This window comes from Dysidea avara, chromosome 2 (assembly GCF_963678975.1).
Source record: "Dysidea avara chromosome 2, odDysAvar1.4, whole genome shotgun sequence".
Classification (NCBI taxonomy): domain Eukaryota; kingdom Metazoa; phylum Porifera; class Demospongiae; order Dictyoceratida; family Dysideidae; genus Dysidea; species Dysidea avara.
In genome coordinates, this window is record NC_089273.1 from 5931444 (window position 1) to 5949459 (window position 18016).

Here is an 18016-nt window from a genome sequence, read left to right on the forward strand (position 1 = left end):
CAGACAACCAAGTACATGATGCACCCCTCTCACAATTGCACAACACTGAATAGGTGCATGTTAGAATAATAATGTTGAAAGTGGAAAATTTAGAAATTTGAACAATACAAGATTGAATCTGAGAGCATTTTCAATGGAAGTTGTGTGCCTGAATTATTATTACCATACATAATAACTACACAAGTAGATGAGCAAGCCTTTTAAACAGACCAATTCGCTTCATTGTATGTATAGGTGCAGGCAAATTTGGAAAAATTCTATAACAGAACCAGCTACATGTTTCCAGTGAATGTTCTATTAAAGTAGTTAAGTGACTGCTCTATTAGAGCATCTCGATCTTGTACACCTCCAATGCTGATTCGGGTTCTTGTTGCATAAACTTTAGCATAAATCCACTGATAATACCTTGGAAAGATGTTTATAAGGTGGTTTTATGAGTATTTGTATTATTAGTGATCATATAATACAAAATTTCATTATAATGCTCAGCATATTGATCAAGTAAAGCCTAAATATGAAAGGGGGGGGGGCCTCAGCCCCCAAAGCCCCCCCCCCCCCCCCCCCCCCCTGGATCTGCCCCTGATGTACCACAGCACGGCGCTTTTGATCTCAACCACAAGTGTGGTATATACATATATATTTCACCACTATATACCCAATAGTTACTATAACTAGTTTTATAGCTTACCACCACATTTGATCCATCGCAGGTGATAATATAGTACCTAACAATGCCATTAGCTTCATGATCAATGAGAGGAGACCACTGAAACACAACGCTTTCGGATGTTATGGAAGTTGGTGTGAAGCCAATAGGAGCTGCACTGGGAGCTGTGCATATAATAATGTTACATATAACACACTGGTATAATGACTTTAACTATATGGCAAAGTGTTTCTATTATTCGAAATACTGGAGACCACATATTGAAGAATCTATATATTTGGTACTGTATGTGTGAAATAGGACAAAATGTTTTTATGCACAATGTTGAAAATTAATCCTGTCAACTTTCACATACCTATTTCATCAGTAGTAAAATTCATCACAGTAGTTTGAGAACTCCCTACTGAGTTAACAGCCACTATCCTGTAGTAGTACGTGGTGTATGGTGCAAGACCAGTGACATTTATATAAAAAAATTCATCAGTAGTAAGTGTGTCACTATTCCCCTCCACCACTTGACTGGTATCCAGCAGTGTCTCATCAGTGCCATACTGTATTGTGTAGTTCTCTTGATCAAATACAACATTTCTAACCAGCCATGATATATTCACTGAGTATGGGGTAGTTATGATATCATTCAACATTGGTTGAGTTGGTTCTGCCATTCCTACAAGATGTATTATATAGTTAGTATGCAATTATGTGTAATAAAAAGTATACCATGGACACGTACTGTAACACTGGATATCATAAAATTAAATTTATCATTAGCTACTATCAAAAGTTTCAAAATAAATCATTCAGCAGCACAAAAAAATTGTCATTAGTTAGTAGAACAATTTTTTGTGACACTAGGGATGCTTTGATTTTGGAGAATGAAGGCAATAGCAAGGAACACAATGAGGACAAACCTCAAGCAAAATCTTGAGAGAAAATCAAAAGCAAATGCTAAAAACACTAAAGTAACACAATGACCAAGCCAAGACATGTGAGATTCTGTGCAATTTTCAAAGAAACATCACTGGAGATTAAGATATATCAATAGGGTAGTCACCAATTGCATTTACTCTAATAGAACAGTCAATGCAAAACATGATAAACACAAAAAGTTATAGACTTATACATGTACTATGTGCTATATTGATAAATTATAGGTCAAATATAGTACAAAATAATGAACATAATAGGGTAAAAATGTCAGTAGGCTTGCGCCAATTATGCTGGGATAATTTCGAGCATAATAGGCTAGCAAAAGCATCAAGCATTATGCCAGCATAATAGGATGATTTCCAAGATTTTAAACTAAATGCACAAGGTGCACACCAAAATACAGCAAATCATGAACACACTATGCCTTAATACTGCATTTAATATCAAGAAAATGTGCAATGTTATTATTTACGTTGTTTCTTGGCTGATTATTTACACTTCACTGAAAAAAATCAAGATAATCTAATAGAGCAGTTATTTACTTTAATACAACAGTCAGGAAATATTGACATACTCTAATAAAACAGCCAACTCTAGAGCATAATCTTGATTTTGAGAGCATATTTTTGAGCATAATAGGCTGAATTTTTTAGCACTGCTCAAAGGTATAATAGGCTATTTTAAAAGTAGAATTGTCTCAGGCCTAAAAATGTGTGAAAGGGGTCATAGCCTTTCCAATTCTATGTACTTGGTTAGCCATAATTTGACTTGCGAGTAAGGTATCACCTTAAAATTAACCTCAATACTTCTTGTTGTAATTTCATGGTGATCAAGCAAACTCATAAAGAGTTATGATTAGTCTAACTTGGAAGCTACTGTATAAGACCCATTCTAGTTACAAAAAAAGAAATGCTGGAATGCTAGAAGGGAGAAGGAGGAAGGCTGATCCCTACATAATACCCAGTGGTAGCTTCGGGTTATTAATAATGGAGTACCACTATAGGAATGGCACATGAATGGAATGTGGCAATGAATAGGTTAGAATATATGTGACCCAGTCTGCGAAAAGGGGTCTTATAGCCCTTCCAAATTGTCAAGTCTGACTAATCATAACTTCTCATGTTTTCAACCTATCACCTTCACATTACACCATGCCATGCATGGTGCTATGTTAGGGGTATAAGGGGATCACATTTCATGGTGATACCACATTCACAAGTCAAGTTACAGGTAGCCAAGTACATGCAATTGAAAGGCTATAAGACCTCTTTTCACAGACCAGGTCACATATATTTATAGATATTACTCAGTTACAAGAGATATGACAAAAATATACACATGAGTGCCCAACTATTAATCCCGAATACTGGCCATTCATCCTATTGCAAATTAATCCGACAACCATAGCAACTGTTACTAGGCAACAGAAATTGAAAAATAATCATTGCAAAAGACCAATCACACTTAGCAACTGTTTCCTAACAACTGTTACTATGGTCTCGCAACCGTTACTATGGTCTCAAAATGTATTTTACTTTGCAATGGTTACCTAGCAACCGTTGCTAAGCAACCATATTGTGTTATACCTTGGGGCATCTATCACTATGGTAACAGTAGTTGTCAAGTTAGACATTTACTTCTAATATAAACACACCACACTATTTCAGCCAATCAAATTAGTATTATAGATTATTGTCAAGGGACCTTGACAAACAAGTGTAATACTAATTCTATCGGCTAGTCTCTTGACGTATTTCAATATAATACGTCAAGCTGCTATTGAGAGTATTATACAGTAACACATTCAGTTGTTGGATTATAACTGTTATATTTTACCCCAGTAGATGAAACGATTATAGATAGCAATTTGTAGTGAACAGCACCTGTTGAAGATCAAAATCAGTAGAAATCCTTGATGTTTTAGACTCTTTAGCAGTGCCATGCCTATTTACTCAAAAATTAGTGAATGAGACAAGAGTTCATCGAAAATGCTCACAGTGTTCAGGTGAATAATTCTTGGTTGATTTAGGCACTTGTTATTAGAGACTTGTTTACTGTTTAAATAAGGATTTCACAGAATGTACCATATTATGGTAAGCATAGCCAGAAAGCGTGGTATATCACTTATATGCCGCAGTTTGCCGACGGAACTTTTGATCTCAACCAAAAATGCGATATATAGAAGTTAAAGGAAAAAATAATAAGGAATTTTAAGTTCGATTAGGGATCATAGAAAAAAAAAGTAGGGAAACAAGGGTGGTCGTCTACACCTGCAGATATACTAGCAAACATTTAATCCCTAATTCAATCTATACCCCAACACCAAGACTGAATTAGGAATTAAATGTTCACTAGTATATCTGCAGGTGTAGGCGACTTCCCTTGTTTCCCTACTTTTTTTTCTATGATCCCTAATCGAACCTTTAACTTGTTTGTTAACTTTTGTTTGTAACATTATTATGACTGGTGAACCCACGCATACCGCATCAAAAGAAAGAATGGTGCCAGAACAAATGTTTTGTCTGAACAGCGTGTGCCCCAAGAATCAAATACTTCTTTCGAAATCGCATGCAGTGGCCATTGCGCTTCGCTTTCAGCTATGTTTAGCCCGTTACAAAGTGCTACAGATGAAAAACAGTAGAAGAAGTGCCTTACAATCCAGTCACCATGAAAATACGATGATTCGAGCACCCCAACTATTAATTACTGCCTCAAAATGCAGCTGCCATTATGTTTTGCTTTCAGCTATTTTCAGCCCGTTACACAGCATTACAAATGAAGAACAGTGTTACAATCGTCTTTGCACGGAAAAAACGGACGATTCCCATTTACAAACGTATGGTAGGGAAGCCATGCATCGTGCTACCGCGAATCGACACCTTGAGGTGTCAGCAAAAAGAAATGGGACACAAAGGAGGACAAAGGTAAGTCCATGATGCATGCATTGTAAGTACTGCGGTATGCCGAAGAGCATGTCTCGGGATGAAGTGACGTCGAACAGTGAAAAATCAAGCCCATAGCCTTAGCTGTTATCGAGTTACGTTTGCCTGAAGGCATCAGGCAGGCAGGCAGTTAGTCAGTAGAAAATTCCATTGAATAACTTTTTTTTAAATTTCACAACAATTTATTGGAGCCTTTAGGATAGTACTGAAGGCACTTTTGGGCTTAGTTATACCTAACCAATACTGCCAAAGTGCCATGATGGAGTTGTGAAGCTGGTTTTGGGATGAATTTTCTGGCTAAGAAAACCCAAATCTTCATGATCCCTAACATACTGTACTGTATAATTATATTACGCTCACACCTAGCACTGCTACCGGTGCTCAGGAATGCATTAACACAAAACAGAGGTACTATAGTATATCAAAATAATTATATCCCTCTTAGGTATATGGACGATATCCGCAATGTCATTTTCTGACATCACAAAACAAGATTGTCATGTTAGTGTAGGGACTTTGTACAGGGAAGTGTTGGGTGAGATAGTGTTTCCCTATGATAGCAAGCATTACAAATTCAAAAAAGGGTGAAGGTGAGGCATGCAGTATATAATGCAACAACAAAAAAAGCCTATTTGTGACTGGATCTACGAAAACCGCTCTTATTGCCCAAGACAGGAAGTTTGACTTTTTCTCACAAACACAAAGCTTAATGAATGCACTATCAAGTTTCACTGCCACAGTCGACCACAGTAAAGTTGTCTGCTTTTGCTGGCTGCTTATTACAAGCACAGTGGTGAGCCATCTGGGACCTTGATGGAACCCTGGCCAACCAGGAGATGGCTGTGCATGATTGTACAGCGCCGTGGTGCTGGACAATGACCTGTGGTGTAAATTTCCTTTCATTTTAGCCGGTTCTGAGGTCTGAATGGCCCATAACTTGGCCTAATTCATCCCAACATGAATCTTTTTCAATTTTTGAACATCATCTTGCCCGCTTTTCAGGGCCCCCGTCTTCCAAACTTCTGGAGCTCGCCTGATACAGACAACCTCGGTTTAAAAACTATCTAAATGGTGGGAAAATTAGCTGTTGACTACTTCTTCAGTGGATGATCAGGAAGGTAAAAATTGTTGTGAAACGTGTGAAAATTTGGTATATGTAGCTACCACTATTGGCCAGCTACAACACTCTGAAAATTTAAAACCGACGTTTCTCGATACTTTTAAATGGGCGATACAACCAGTTTTCCCAGAGACAGTCACATTTGTATCCAATTTAAAAATTTTCGGTCTGCTTTCCTTGTTGGAGCTTGTTTTGCATTGTCATGGTATTTGTACTACATCTTATTTATTTCCTGATTCAATGTGTAACACACCACAGAAACCATTCAGTTTGAATACTGTGTGTCAAAGACTCTGAAGGTTCCACAATAAAATGATTATTTTATCAATTATGACATCAAATCATTGCAGATATCATGCATTGATATACTACTGAAAAACCAAGTGCACTTACCTGATTCACATATTAAGCCAGTAAATATATCAGAGCATGTACAAATAAAAGAATTAATTTCATCTGCACAGGTTCCATTATTCAAACAAGGATTAGGATTACAGTCATCTATGTTAGTTGTACAATTCTCTCCAGTAAAACCATCAACACAGTTGCATGTGAAAGAGTTAATTCCATCTGTACAAGTTCCATTATTCATACAAGGATTAGGATTACAATCATCTAGATTTGCTGTACAATTCTCTCCAGTAAAACCATCGACACAATTACATGTGAAAGAGCTAATTCCATCTGTACAAGTTCCATTATTCATACAAGGATTATGATCACAATCATTTATGTTAGTTGAACAATTCTCTCCAGTAAAACCATCGACACAATTACATGTGAAAGAGTTAATTCCATCTGTACAAGTTCCATTATTCATACAAGGATTACGATCACAATCATCTATGTTAGTTGAACAATTCTCTCCAGTAAAACCATCGACACAATTACATGTGAAAGAGTTAATTCCATCTGTACAAGTTCCATTATTCATACAAGGATTAGGATTACAATCATCTATGTTAGTTGTACAATTCTCTCCAGTAAAACCATCGACACAATTACATGTGAAAGAGTTAATTCCATCTGTACAAGTTCCATTATTCAAACAAGGATTAGGATTACAATCATCTATGTTAGTTGTACAATTCTCTCCAGTAAAACCATCAACACAATTACATGTGAAAGAGCTAATTCCATCTGTACAAGTTCCATTATTCATACAAGGATTAGGAACACAATCATCTATGTTAGTTGTACAATTCTCTCCAGTAAAACCATCGACACAATTACATGTGAAAGAGTTAATTCCATCTATACAAGTTCCATTATTCATACAAGGATTAGGATTACAATCATCTAGGTTTGCTGTACAATTCTCTCCAGTAAAACCATCGACACAATTACATGTGAAAGAGCTAATTCCATCTGTACAAGTTCCATTATTCATACAAGGATTAGGAACACAATCATCTATGTTAGTTGTACAATTCTCTCCAGTAAAACCATCGACACAATTACATGTGAAAGAATTAACTCCATCTATACAAGTTCCAGTATTCATACAAGGATTAGGAACACAATCATCTATGTTAGTTGTACAATTCTCTCCAGTAACACCATCGACACAATTACATGTGAAAGAGTTAATTCCATCTATACAAGTTCCATTATTCATACAAGGATTAGGATTACAATCATCTAGGTTTGCTGTACAATTCTCTCCAGTAAAACCATCGACACAATTACATGTGAAAGAGCTAATTCCATCTGTACAAGTTCCATTATTCATACAAGGATTAGGAACACAATCATCTATGTTAGTTGTACAATTCTCTCCAGTAAAACCATCGACACAATTACATGTGAAAGAATTAACTCCATCTATACAAGTTCCAGTATTCATACAAGGATTAGGAACACAATCATCTATGTTAGTTGTACAATTCTCTCCAGTAAAACCATCGACACAATTACATGTGAAAGAGTTAATTCCATCTGTACAAGTTCCATTATTCATACAAGGATTAGGATTACAATCATCTAGATTTGCTGTACAATTCTCTCCAGTAAAACCATCGACACAATTACATGTGAAAGAGCTAATTCCATCTGTACAAGTTCCATTATTCATACAAGGATTATGATCACAATCATCTATGTTAGTTGAACAATTCTCTCCAGTAAAACCATCGACACAATTACATGTGAAAGAGTTAATTCCATCTGTACAAGTTCCATTATTCATACAAGGATTACGATCACAATCATCTATGTTAGTTGAACAATTCTCTCCAGTAAAACCATCGACACAATTACATGTGAAAGAGTTAATTCCATCTGTACAAGTTCCATTATTCAAACAAGGATTAGGATTACAATCATCTATGTTAGTTGTACAATTCTCTCCAGTAAAACCATCGACACAATTACATGTGAAAGAGTTAATTCCATCTGTACAAGTTCCATTATTCAAACAAGGATTAGGATTACAATCATCTATGTTAGTTGTACAATTCTCTCCAGTAAAACCATCGACACAATTACATGTGAAAGAGCTAATTCCATCTGTACAAGTTCCATTATTCATACAAGGATTAGGAACACAATCATCTATGTTAGTTGTACAATTCTCTCCAGTAAAACCATCGACACAATTACATGTGAAAGAGTTAATTCCATCTATACAAGTTCCATTATTCATACAAGGATTAGGATTACAATCATCTAGGTTTGCTGTACAATTCTCTCCAGTAAAACCATCGACACAATTACATGTGAAAGAGCTAATTCCATCTGTACAAGTTCCATTATTCATACAAGGATTAGGAACACAATCATCTATGTTAGTTGTACAATTCTCTCCAGTAAAACCATCGACACAATTACATGTGAAAGAATTAACTCCATCTATACAAGTTCCAGTATTCATACAAGGATTAGGAACACAATCATCTATGTTAGTTGTACAATTCTCTCCAGTAACACCATCGACACAATTACATGTGAAAGAGTTAATTCCATCTATACAAGTTCCATTATTCATACAAGGATTAGGATTACAATCATCTAGGTTTGCTGTACAATTCTCTCCAGTAAAACCATCGACACAATTACATGTGAAAGAGCTAATTCCATCTGTACAAGTTCCATTATTCATACAAGGATTAGGAACACAATCATCTATGTTAGTTGTACAATTCTCTCCAGTAAAACCATCGACACAATTACATGTGAAAGAATTAACTCCATCTATACAAGTTCCAGTATTCATACAAGGATTAGGAACACAATCATCTATGTTAGTTGTACAATTCTCTCCAGTAAAACCATCGACACAATTACATGTGAAAGAGTTAATTCCATCTGTACAAGTTCCATTATTCATACAAGGATTAGGATTACAATCATCTATGTTAGTTGTACAATTCTCTCCAGTAATACCATCAACACAGTTGCATGTGAAAGAGTTAACTCCATCTGTACAAGTTCCATTATTCAAACAAGGATTAGGATTACAATCATCTATGTTAGTTGTACAATTCTCTCCAGTAAAACCATCGACACAATTACATGTGAAAGAATTAACTCCATCTATACAAGTTCCAGTATTCATACAAGGATTAGGAAAACAATCATCTATGTTAGTTGTACAATTCTCTCCAGTAAAACCATCGACACAATTACATGTGAAAGAGTTAATTCCATCGGTACAAGTTCCATTATTCATACAAGGATTAGGATTACAATCATCTATGTTAGTTGTACAATTCTCTCCAGTAATACCATCAACACAGTTGCATGTGAAAGAGTTAACTCCATCTGTACAAGTTCCATTATTCAAACAAGGATTAGGATTACAATCATCTATGTTAGTTGTACAATTCTCTCCAGTAAAACCATCGACACAATTACATGTGAAAGAGTTAATTCCATCTGTACAAGTTCCATTATTCATACAAGGATTAGGATTACAATCATCTATGTTAGTTGTACAATTCTCTCCAGTAAAACCATCGACACAATTACATGTGAAAGAGTTAACTCCATCTGTACAAGTTCCATTATTCAAACAAGGATAAGCATTACAATCATCTATGTTAGTTGTACAATTCTCTCCAGTATAACCATCGACACAATTACATGTGAAAGAGTTAATTCCATCTGTACAAGTTCCATTATTCAAACAAGGATTAGGATTACAATCATCTATGTTAGTTGTACAATTCTCTCCAGTAAAACCATCGACACAATTACATGTGAAAGAGTTAATTCCATCTGTACAAGTTCCATTATTCAAACAAGGATTAAGATTACAATCATCTATGTTAGTTGTACAATTCTCTCCAGTAAAACCATCGACACAATTACATGTGAAAGAGTTAATTCCATCTGTACAAGTTCCATTATTCAAACAAGGATTAGGATTACAATCATCTATGTTTGCTGTACAATTCTCTCCAGTAAAACCATCGACACAATTACATGTGAAAGAGTTAATTCCATCTGTACAAGTTCCATTATTCATACAAGGATTACGGTCACAATAATCTATGTTAGTTGAACAATTCTCTCCAGTAAAGCCATCGACACAATTACATAAGAAAGAGCTAATTCCATCTGTACAAGTTCCATTATTCATACAAGGATTAGGAACACAATCATCTATGCTAGTTGTACAATTCTCTCCAGTAAACCCATCGACACAATTGCATGTGAAAGAGTTAATTCCATCTGTACAAGTTCCATTATTCATACAAGGATTAGGATTACAATCATTTATGTTAGTTGTACAGTTCTCTCCAGTAAAACCATCGACACAAGTACATGTGAAAGAATTAACTCCATCTATACAAGTTCCAGTATTCATACAAGGATTAGGAACACAATCATCTATGTTAGTTGTACAATTCTCTCCAGTAAAACCATCGACACAATTACATGTGAAAGAGCTAATTCCATCTGTACAAGTTCCATTATTCATACAAGGATTAGGATTACAATCATCTATGTTAGTTGTACAATTCTCTCCAGTAAAACCATCGACACAATTACATGTGAAAGAGCTAATTCCATCTGTACAAGTTCCATTATTCATACAAGGATTACGATCACAGTCATCTATGTTAGTTGAACAATTCTCTCCAATAAAACCATCGACACAATTACATGTGAAAGAGCTAATTCCATCTGTACAAGTTCCATTATTCATACAAGGATTAGGAACACAATCATCTATGTTAGTTGTACAATTCTCTCCACTAAAACCATCGACACAATTACATGTGAAAGAGCTAATTCCATCTGTACAAGTTCCATTATTCATACAAGGATTACGATCACAATCATCTATGTTAGTTGAACAATTCTCTCCAATAAAACCATCGACACAATTACATGTGAAAGAGCTAATTCCATCTGTACAAGTTCCATTATTCATACAAGGATTAGGAACACAATCATCTATGTTAGTTGTACAATTCTCTCCAGTAAAACCATCGACACAATTACATGTGAAAGAGCTAATTCCATCTGTACAAGTTCCATTATTCATACAAGGATTACGATCACAATCATCTATGTTAGTTGAACAATTCTCTCCAGTAAAACCATCGACACAATTACATGTGAAAGAGCTAATTCCATCTGTACAAGTTCCATTATTCATACAAGGATTAGGAACACAATCATCTATGTTAGTTGTACAATTCTCTCCAGTAAAACCATCGACACAATTACATGTGAAAGAGTTAATTCCATCTGTACAAGTTCCATTATTCATACAAGGATTAAGATCACAATCATCTATGTTAATTGTACAATTCTCTCCAGTAAAACCGTCGACACAATTGCACATCAAAGAACTAACTTCATTTATACAAGTTCCATTATTCATACAAGGATTAGGATCACAATCATCTATGATAATTACATAATAATCTTCAATACAATAATGCTGTATAGAAGGGATCATCAATGTTTGGGTGTTTCAATGTTTGGGCATTTCTGTCGAAAACATCTCCCAACTACTAGCATAACATTTTCTTCACGTACTGTAGTTTGAATCAAACTTCAACACGCCACCAGTGTGACACTAGACAAAGACTGCAACACATGTTGCTGTCAGACCTTCAGTGCTGGACACTGTAACGTACTAGTAAGAAGACACTTCCAACAGCATTCAAAGTATATGAATTAGGAGCCCAGCCTGAGTTTCTTCATGATTTAGACATGGAGGCAAAGCCAAGGGGTCTAACTTTTGAAGAATCCAGGTATGGTTCCTAACTTACTTAGAACATGGTCGGTCTTTAATTAGAGAAACCCACAATCAAAAACAAATTTCATAACTATAGTATGTAAGCATTGAGCTGGATCCTCAAAACATTTAATAACTTACGGGTGCAATTGCATGCAATGTTGAAATTTGGCTAGTTTGTAGTACTGCTTGACCTGCTAAAAATATGTAAAAATTCTTTTGTTTAAATGTCTGACATAATATTTATTACCAATCAAAATTTTTTTCATACATTTCCTATGGGGAAGCCATAAATTACAGTGTCCATTACAATCTTTTCTCAGACTTGTAATGGAGCCAAACCACACGTGACTGTTGTTGATACCTTCGCTGTTACCACTAATCATCCGGTTGGCTGAAATGTTAACGCCATAGAGAAAATCCACTTTTAATTTTTAGCTGTTTTTCAAGATCCAGCTCAACTTGTACATACTATAGGTGTTAATTCTTTTATGGTTGTAACTGGATTTTTCTGGCATGATGGTATAAAACATGTGCTGAGTGCAATTCCAACACACTAGCGCTTCTATTGCACATTTCATAGTATGATGCACTAATCTTGAAGTGGGCACACCATTTGAGGTTCCGTTTCTGGGATAACCAGGTAGTTTGTGCTCTATTGTGAGTTTATTACATAACCCGGTAAAACATTTCTTTTGAAAATAGGGTTGTTTCGCTTATAATTTTATGTATTATTTGAGTCAATAGTTACATTTTGAACAATGATACATCATTATAGATAGGCTAAGACAACTGGAGAATGGCTGTTGATGGTATTTCAGATGTGTGGCATAATTCAGTCACGTGTGTATTAGAGCTGTAAATCAGTTATGCAATAATCGGTTAATCAATTGGTTATTGTTGAGGGTGTTTGATAATTGGGCTATGTATGCAACAACCAATTATACAGTTGGATCACATGACCACAGAATTCTTAACAGGTTTGGTCATAAAGAGTGCACTAAAGTGAGCGAGGAGGCTGTTAATTGTTTGTTAGTTGAGGATTACACATCACAAAGCCACACTTTCCCTTTGCTTCTTATGTTAAACAGCACGTTTGGTTAAGAAACATGGTTAATATACAAAATGACATTCAAAATGTAAAAATAATCATTAAATCAATTAGTCGCTTAATCAATTGGTTATAGGGAGCCAATAATCGGTTATGTACATTTGGTCCAGGTCACAGCTCTAGTGTATATACACATGCGTGACACTGTATTTGTGATAATACTCAAAGATACCAGCTGTGAAGATGGTGATTCAGTAAGGAGACAATATACAGTAGTCTCATACATTGTAACACTTATTTGTGAATAGTTTATTTGTGGCCGCCTGTTTAACATGACTGCTTTTAGCGTATTTAGTAGTTTTGTTGTCTTGTAATTACTTTGTGGTTTTATTTACATATTAAACAAAAACAACCATACAAAAGATTGTTAGTCCACAGCGTTTAGGTAGAGGTATAGTAACCAAGTGGTTTAGTGTACAGTGAGGCTTACACAGCATGATTCGGTGTGCCTCGTAAAGTGTGCCGGGAAATTCAGCTATGAAAGGAATATACAATAATAATATATATTATTAAGTACATCATACAGAACAATAGTACTGTATAGTAGGGACTACAAAGTTGTGGTGCAAAGACATCAAACCTTTTCCCTGAAGATGATGAAGCAGTATTGATTAGGTAAAACTAAGCCTAAACAAGCATTTAAATTGACCCAAAATGCTTTCAGAAAGTTGCTATGAAAATTTGAAAAAAAACATTAAATGGAATTTTCTACTGAGTGACTGACTGAGTAACAGACTGATGCCTTCAGACAAGCATATTTTGATAACAACTAAGGCTACAGGCTTGAATTTTTTACTGTTTGATATTGCTTCACTTCAGCCCGAGAGGTGCCTTTTGGCATACCACAGTACGTACAATGCATTCTTCTGGACTTAAAAGTGTCCTCCTTTGTGTCCCATTCATCTATGCTGACAGTGAAAAGTGTCAATTTGTCGGTAGCATGTGATGGTTTCCCTTTGTAACTGAAATTATCCATATGTTTCACAGCGACTACTTTGATTGCAGAGGTGCTTTTGAACAGTTCTTGATTCGTAATGCTGTGTAATGGTTTAACCTACAGTAACTGACAACAAAGCGTAATGGATACTTCACTTTTCAGATGATAATTGATATAGCTGCCAGTTCTAAGTAATAACTGAACTTTTAACTATCAGACTAACTGATGCTTTCAGCCAACATAAGTGAACTATGGTTAATGCTGTGGGGCTTGATTTCTTCACTATTTGATGTTCCTTAAAGCTTAAACCCAAGACTTGCTTTACATTTATCTCTGTCCTCATTTGCATCACACTTTTTCTCATACGTAGGTATTGATTCACAGGTATGTAACATGCCATACCTTGTTGTGCCAAATATTTCCTTTACAACAGTAAAAAGTGACTGGATGTATGACTTACAGAGATGTGTCTTCTCTAGGAGATATGGATGACTATGTCAGACCATATAGCAATTTCACATGTGAGGGATACCAATTAACTTACAAATTGGACAGTTTGTTCAAGTGATGAAATGGCTACACTACATCTTAGATCATGATACATGTCAGAAAAGTACCAAGAATACTTGATTTAACCATCAAAATCTCTTTATGTATTTTAGATGGTAGGAATAGAGTTATTTGTCAACAAAGTGATTTGTCACTATTTGTCCCCCTTAATCACTCACAGAACTCAATAAAGTCAATCTGTAATGTACAGGACAGTAAAATGGCTATTTCTCAGGAATGCTTCAAGATATCATACTAAATTTTTAATACAAGATAGTTGAACACCCAGTACATTTAATCTATAAACAGAAAATTGACAAATGTGCCGAAAAGGTAGGTTTTCTGAGATCAGATCACAATTGTGAATGTTGAACTCACACCTACTACAATAAAATGTGCTACATCTATTATTAAGTTTAAGTTTTATGTTCTCACAATCATGAAAATAGAAGATAAGCTCTTTGGGATTGAACTTCACAGTAAGAAGGTTTAATAGTTGCTGAATCCAAAAGATCTATTTTAAAAAATTTGCTGAAATTTTCAATAGAGTTTTACCAAAAATCTTGCATGTACCCAAAAGGTAGAGGTAGGTTTTTCAAAATCTGGTTACAATTATGTTATTAATATCTAATCCAAAACAGCCAAGCTGTAAAAAAAGTGTGCGGCCCTCAAAAAGGCTATGGTGAAAAAAGATGTGAAATCCATGGTGGCGGCCAAGAAATGGCTGTGATGGTAGGTTAATGGTAAAAGTTTTAATAACGACAATTCAGGTGAATTTTTGTGCCACTTGGGGCCGCACACGTTTTTTACAGCTTGGCTGTTTTGGATTAGATTTCATTTCTTTTTGTATTTGTATACCCCAAAGCCAGCCTATGGCCAGCTTTGGGACTTTTTTAACCTATGTTTTTTTTACCACAGGAAAAAGAAAAGATGAAGTAGATGTACTTTAAATATTTTATCAGTAAATGTACAAATTATATATATAATACATATATTGATTACAGAAATCTCCATGGTGGTTTCTTTGTAACTGGTGGTTTCTCTACAAGGTGAATTCTTCTAGATGTTCTCTCTACAGGGTGAATTATTTGTAGCTGAATGATCTACAAGGTAACTTCTTCTAGCTGATCTCTCTACAGGGTGATTTGTTTGTAGCTGAATTCTGTACAGGCGATTTGTTTGCAGCTGAGCTCTTTACAGAATCGTTTCCTTGAAGCTGAACTCTCTACAAGGTAACTTCTTCTAACTGATCTTTCTACAGGGCAATTTGTTTGTGGCTGAATTTTCTACAGGGTGATTTCTTTGCAGCAGAACTCTCTACATGGTGGTTTCTTTGTAGCTGAACTATCTACAAGGTAATTTCTTCTAGCTGACCTCTCTACAGGGTGATTTGTTTGTAGCTGAGCTCTTTACAGAATGGTTTCTTTATAGCTGAACTCTCTACAAGGTAACTTTTCTAGCTGATGTCTCTACAAGGTCACTAGTTTGTAGCTGAACTCTCTACATGGTAGTTTCTTTGTAACTGCACTTTCTACAAGGTGACTTCTTCTAGCTGATCTTTCTACAGGGTGATTTATTTGTAGCTGAACTCTCTACAAGGTAACTTCTTCTAGCTGATCTCTCTACAGGGAGATTTGTTTGTAGCTGAACTCTCTACAGGTGATTTATTTGAAGCTGAACTCTCTAAATGATGGTTTCTTTGTAGCTGAACTCTCTACAAGTTAACTTCTTCTAGCTGATCTCTCTACAGGGTGATTTGTTTGTAGCTGAACTATCTACAAGATAACTTCTTCTAGCTGATCTGTCTACATGGTGATTTGTTTGTAGCTGAATTCTGTATAGGTGATTTGTTTGCAGCTGAGCTCTTTAAATAATGGTTTCTTTGTAGCTGAACTCTCTACAAGGTAACTTCTTCTAGTTGATGTCTTTACAGGATCACTAGTTTGTAGCTGAATTCTCTACATGGTGGTTTCTTTGTAACTGAACTCTCTACAAGGTAACTTTTCTAGCTGATCTTTCTACAGGGTGATTTGTTTGTAGCTGAATTCTGTGCAGGTGATTTGTTTGCAGCTGAGCTCTTTAAAGAACGGTTTCTTTGTAGCTGAACTCTCTGCAAGGTAACTTCTTCTAGCTGATGTCTCTACAAGGTCACTAGTTTGTAGCTGAGCTCTCTACATGGTGGTTTCTTTGTAACTGAACTCTCTACAAGGTGACCTCTTCTAGCTGATCTTTCTATAGGGTGATTTGTCTGAAGCTGAACTCTCTACAAGGTAACTTCTTCTAGCTGATCTCTCTACAGGGAGATTTGTTTGTAGCTGAACTCTCTACATGATGGTTTCTTTGTAGCTGAACTCTCTACAAGGTAACTTCTTCTATTAATCTCTCCACAGGGCAATTTGTTTGTAGCTGAACTCTCTACATGGTGGTTTCTTTGTAGCTGAGCTCTACAAGGTGATTTCTTCTAGCTGAACTATCTCTTTCCATAGTTGCATGAACTCCCTACAAGGTAACTTCTTCTAGCTGATCTCTCTACAGGGTGACTTGTGTGTAGCTGATCTCTATACAGGTTTCTTGTTTCTAGCTGATCTCTTGAATTCTCTTCTTCTACACCATTGATGAGCCTTTCTAAGATGATTACTCCATCTGTACAACGATTTTCAAAGCATTACCCAAGCGGTTTATCTGGTAGGCGTGGCAAGCAGTCATTTTTTTATTAGCTAATCTCGATTGCGTAATTGTTACACACTGTTGGTTTTTTCATTGTATCTTCCTGTTTTTTAGCTCGATTTCTTTCAAACCACAAAAGGTTTGAGGTTCAATAGTTAACCTTTTCACCCATCGATTTTCAGCTTCTTCCCATACGTGGTTTACCCTGTAGGCGTGACAACATATTGGTGTTATTTTTCGTGAATAATCACTCATAACTCTTTGCTTGTTTATCGTATTCCAGCCAATGTTGGTACCGAGATGCGCCTTTATATCCCCCTTCTGTGTGCCAAAGTTCAAGGCAATCGGATGTGGTGTTCGCGTTTTATAGCAGTTTTTGTAAGTGTGCGACAAGAAAAAGAAAAATAAGAAGAAAAAAAACCGAAGAAACTGAGCCAATTTTTGAAGTCGCATATCTCGGGAACGCGTTAAGCGATTTCGCTCAAATTTGGAATGTAGAGTGCTGCAGTTAGAGGGCATGTCCACAGAAAAAATCGTCTTGTTTCATCTAGGAATCACAGAGCTACGGAGGTGCGATAATTGTGTATTCTTTCTTCCTGTCAATATACTTACGGGTGTTACGCCCGGCTTCTTGGGCCGCACGACACACTACCGTGTGTCTTGATAATATGTAAACAGGCAAGAAAGAATTGTAAACTCAAATAGGGATCATAGAAATAAAAGGAAGTAAAATAGCAAGGTACATGTACATGTAGATCATCTACACCTGTAGCTATATATATTATACTAGTGGACATTGAGTCCCTGTTTCAGTATTGACTATAATATTAACAAGCTATTATGACTGAGGTAATAATCAAATACACAATAGTACAGTATATCTGCAGGTTTATGTGA

At 35.8% G+C, this 18016-nt stretch overlaps 2 protein-coding genes across 2 annotated transcripts in view; both read right to left on the reverse strand.

Annotated features, from left to right (window-relative positions):
* The window catches only part of LOC136247731 (delta-like protein B), a 25441-nt gene extending 18930 nt beyond the window's left edge, over positions 1 to 6511 (reverse strand). The window contains exons 1-3 of the mRNA XM_066039557.1: positions 6053 to 6511; positions 1023 to 1334; positions 689 to 831 (exon numbers count right to left, since the gene is read on the reverse strand). Coding sequence (XP_065895629.1) covers positions 689 to 831; positions 1023 to 1334; positions 6053 to 6479 — 882 coding nt within the window. The 5' untranslated portion in view covers positions 6480 to 6511. The remainder of the gene's footprint in view (positions 1 to 688; positions 832 to 1022; positions 1335 to 6052) is intronic.
* Positions 6512 to 6815: 304 nt separating this feature from the next.
* Positions 6816 to 18016, reverse strand: part of LOC136247732 (neurogenic locus Notch protein-like) — a gene marked incomplete at its 3' end in the record, with an annotated part of 42922 nt that continues 31721 nt past the window's right edge. Inside the window, exons 12-17 of the mRNA XM_066039558.1 lie at positions 11469 to 11518; positions 8972 to 10829; positions 8798 to 8896; positions 8456 to 8737; positions 8261 to 8395; positions 6816 to 7711 (exon numbers count right to left, since the gene is read on the reverse strand). Of these exons, the coding sequence (XP_065895630.1) occupies positions 6816 to 7711; positions 8261 to 8395; positions 8456 to 8737; positions 8798 to 8896; positions 8972 to 10829; positions 11469 to 11518 (3320 nt within the window). The remainder of the gene's footprint in view (positions 7712 to 8260; positions 8396 to 8455; positions 8738 to 8797; positions 8897 to 8971; positions 10830 to 11468; positions 11519 to 18016) is intronic.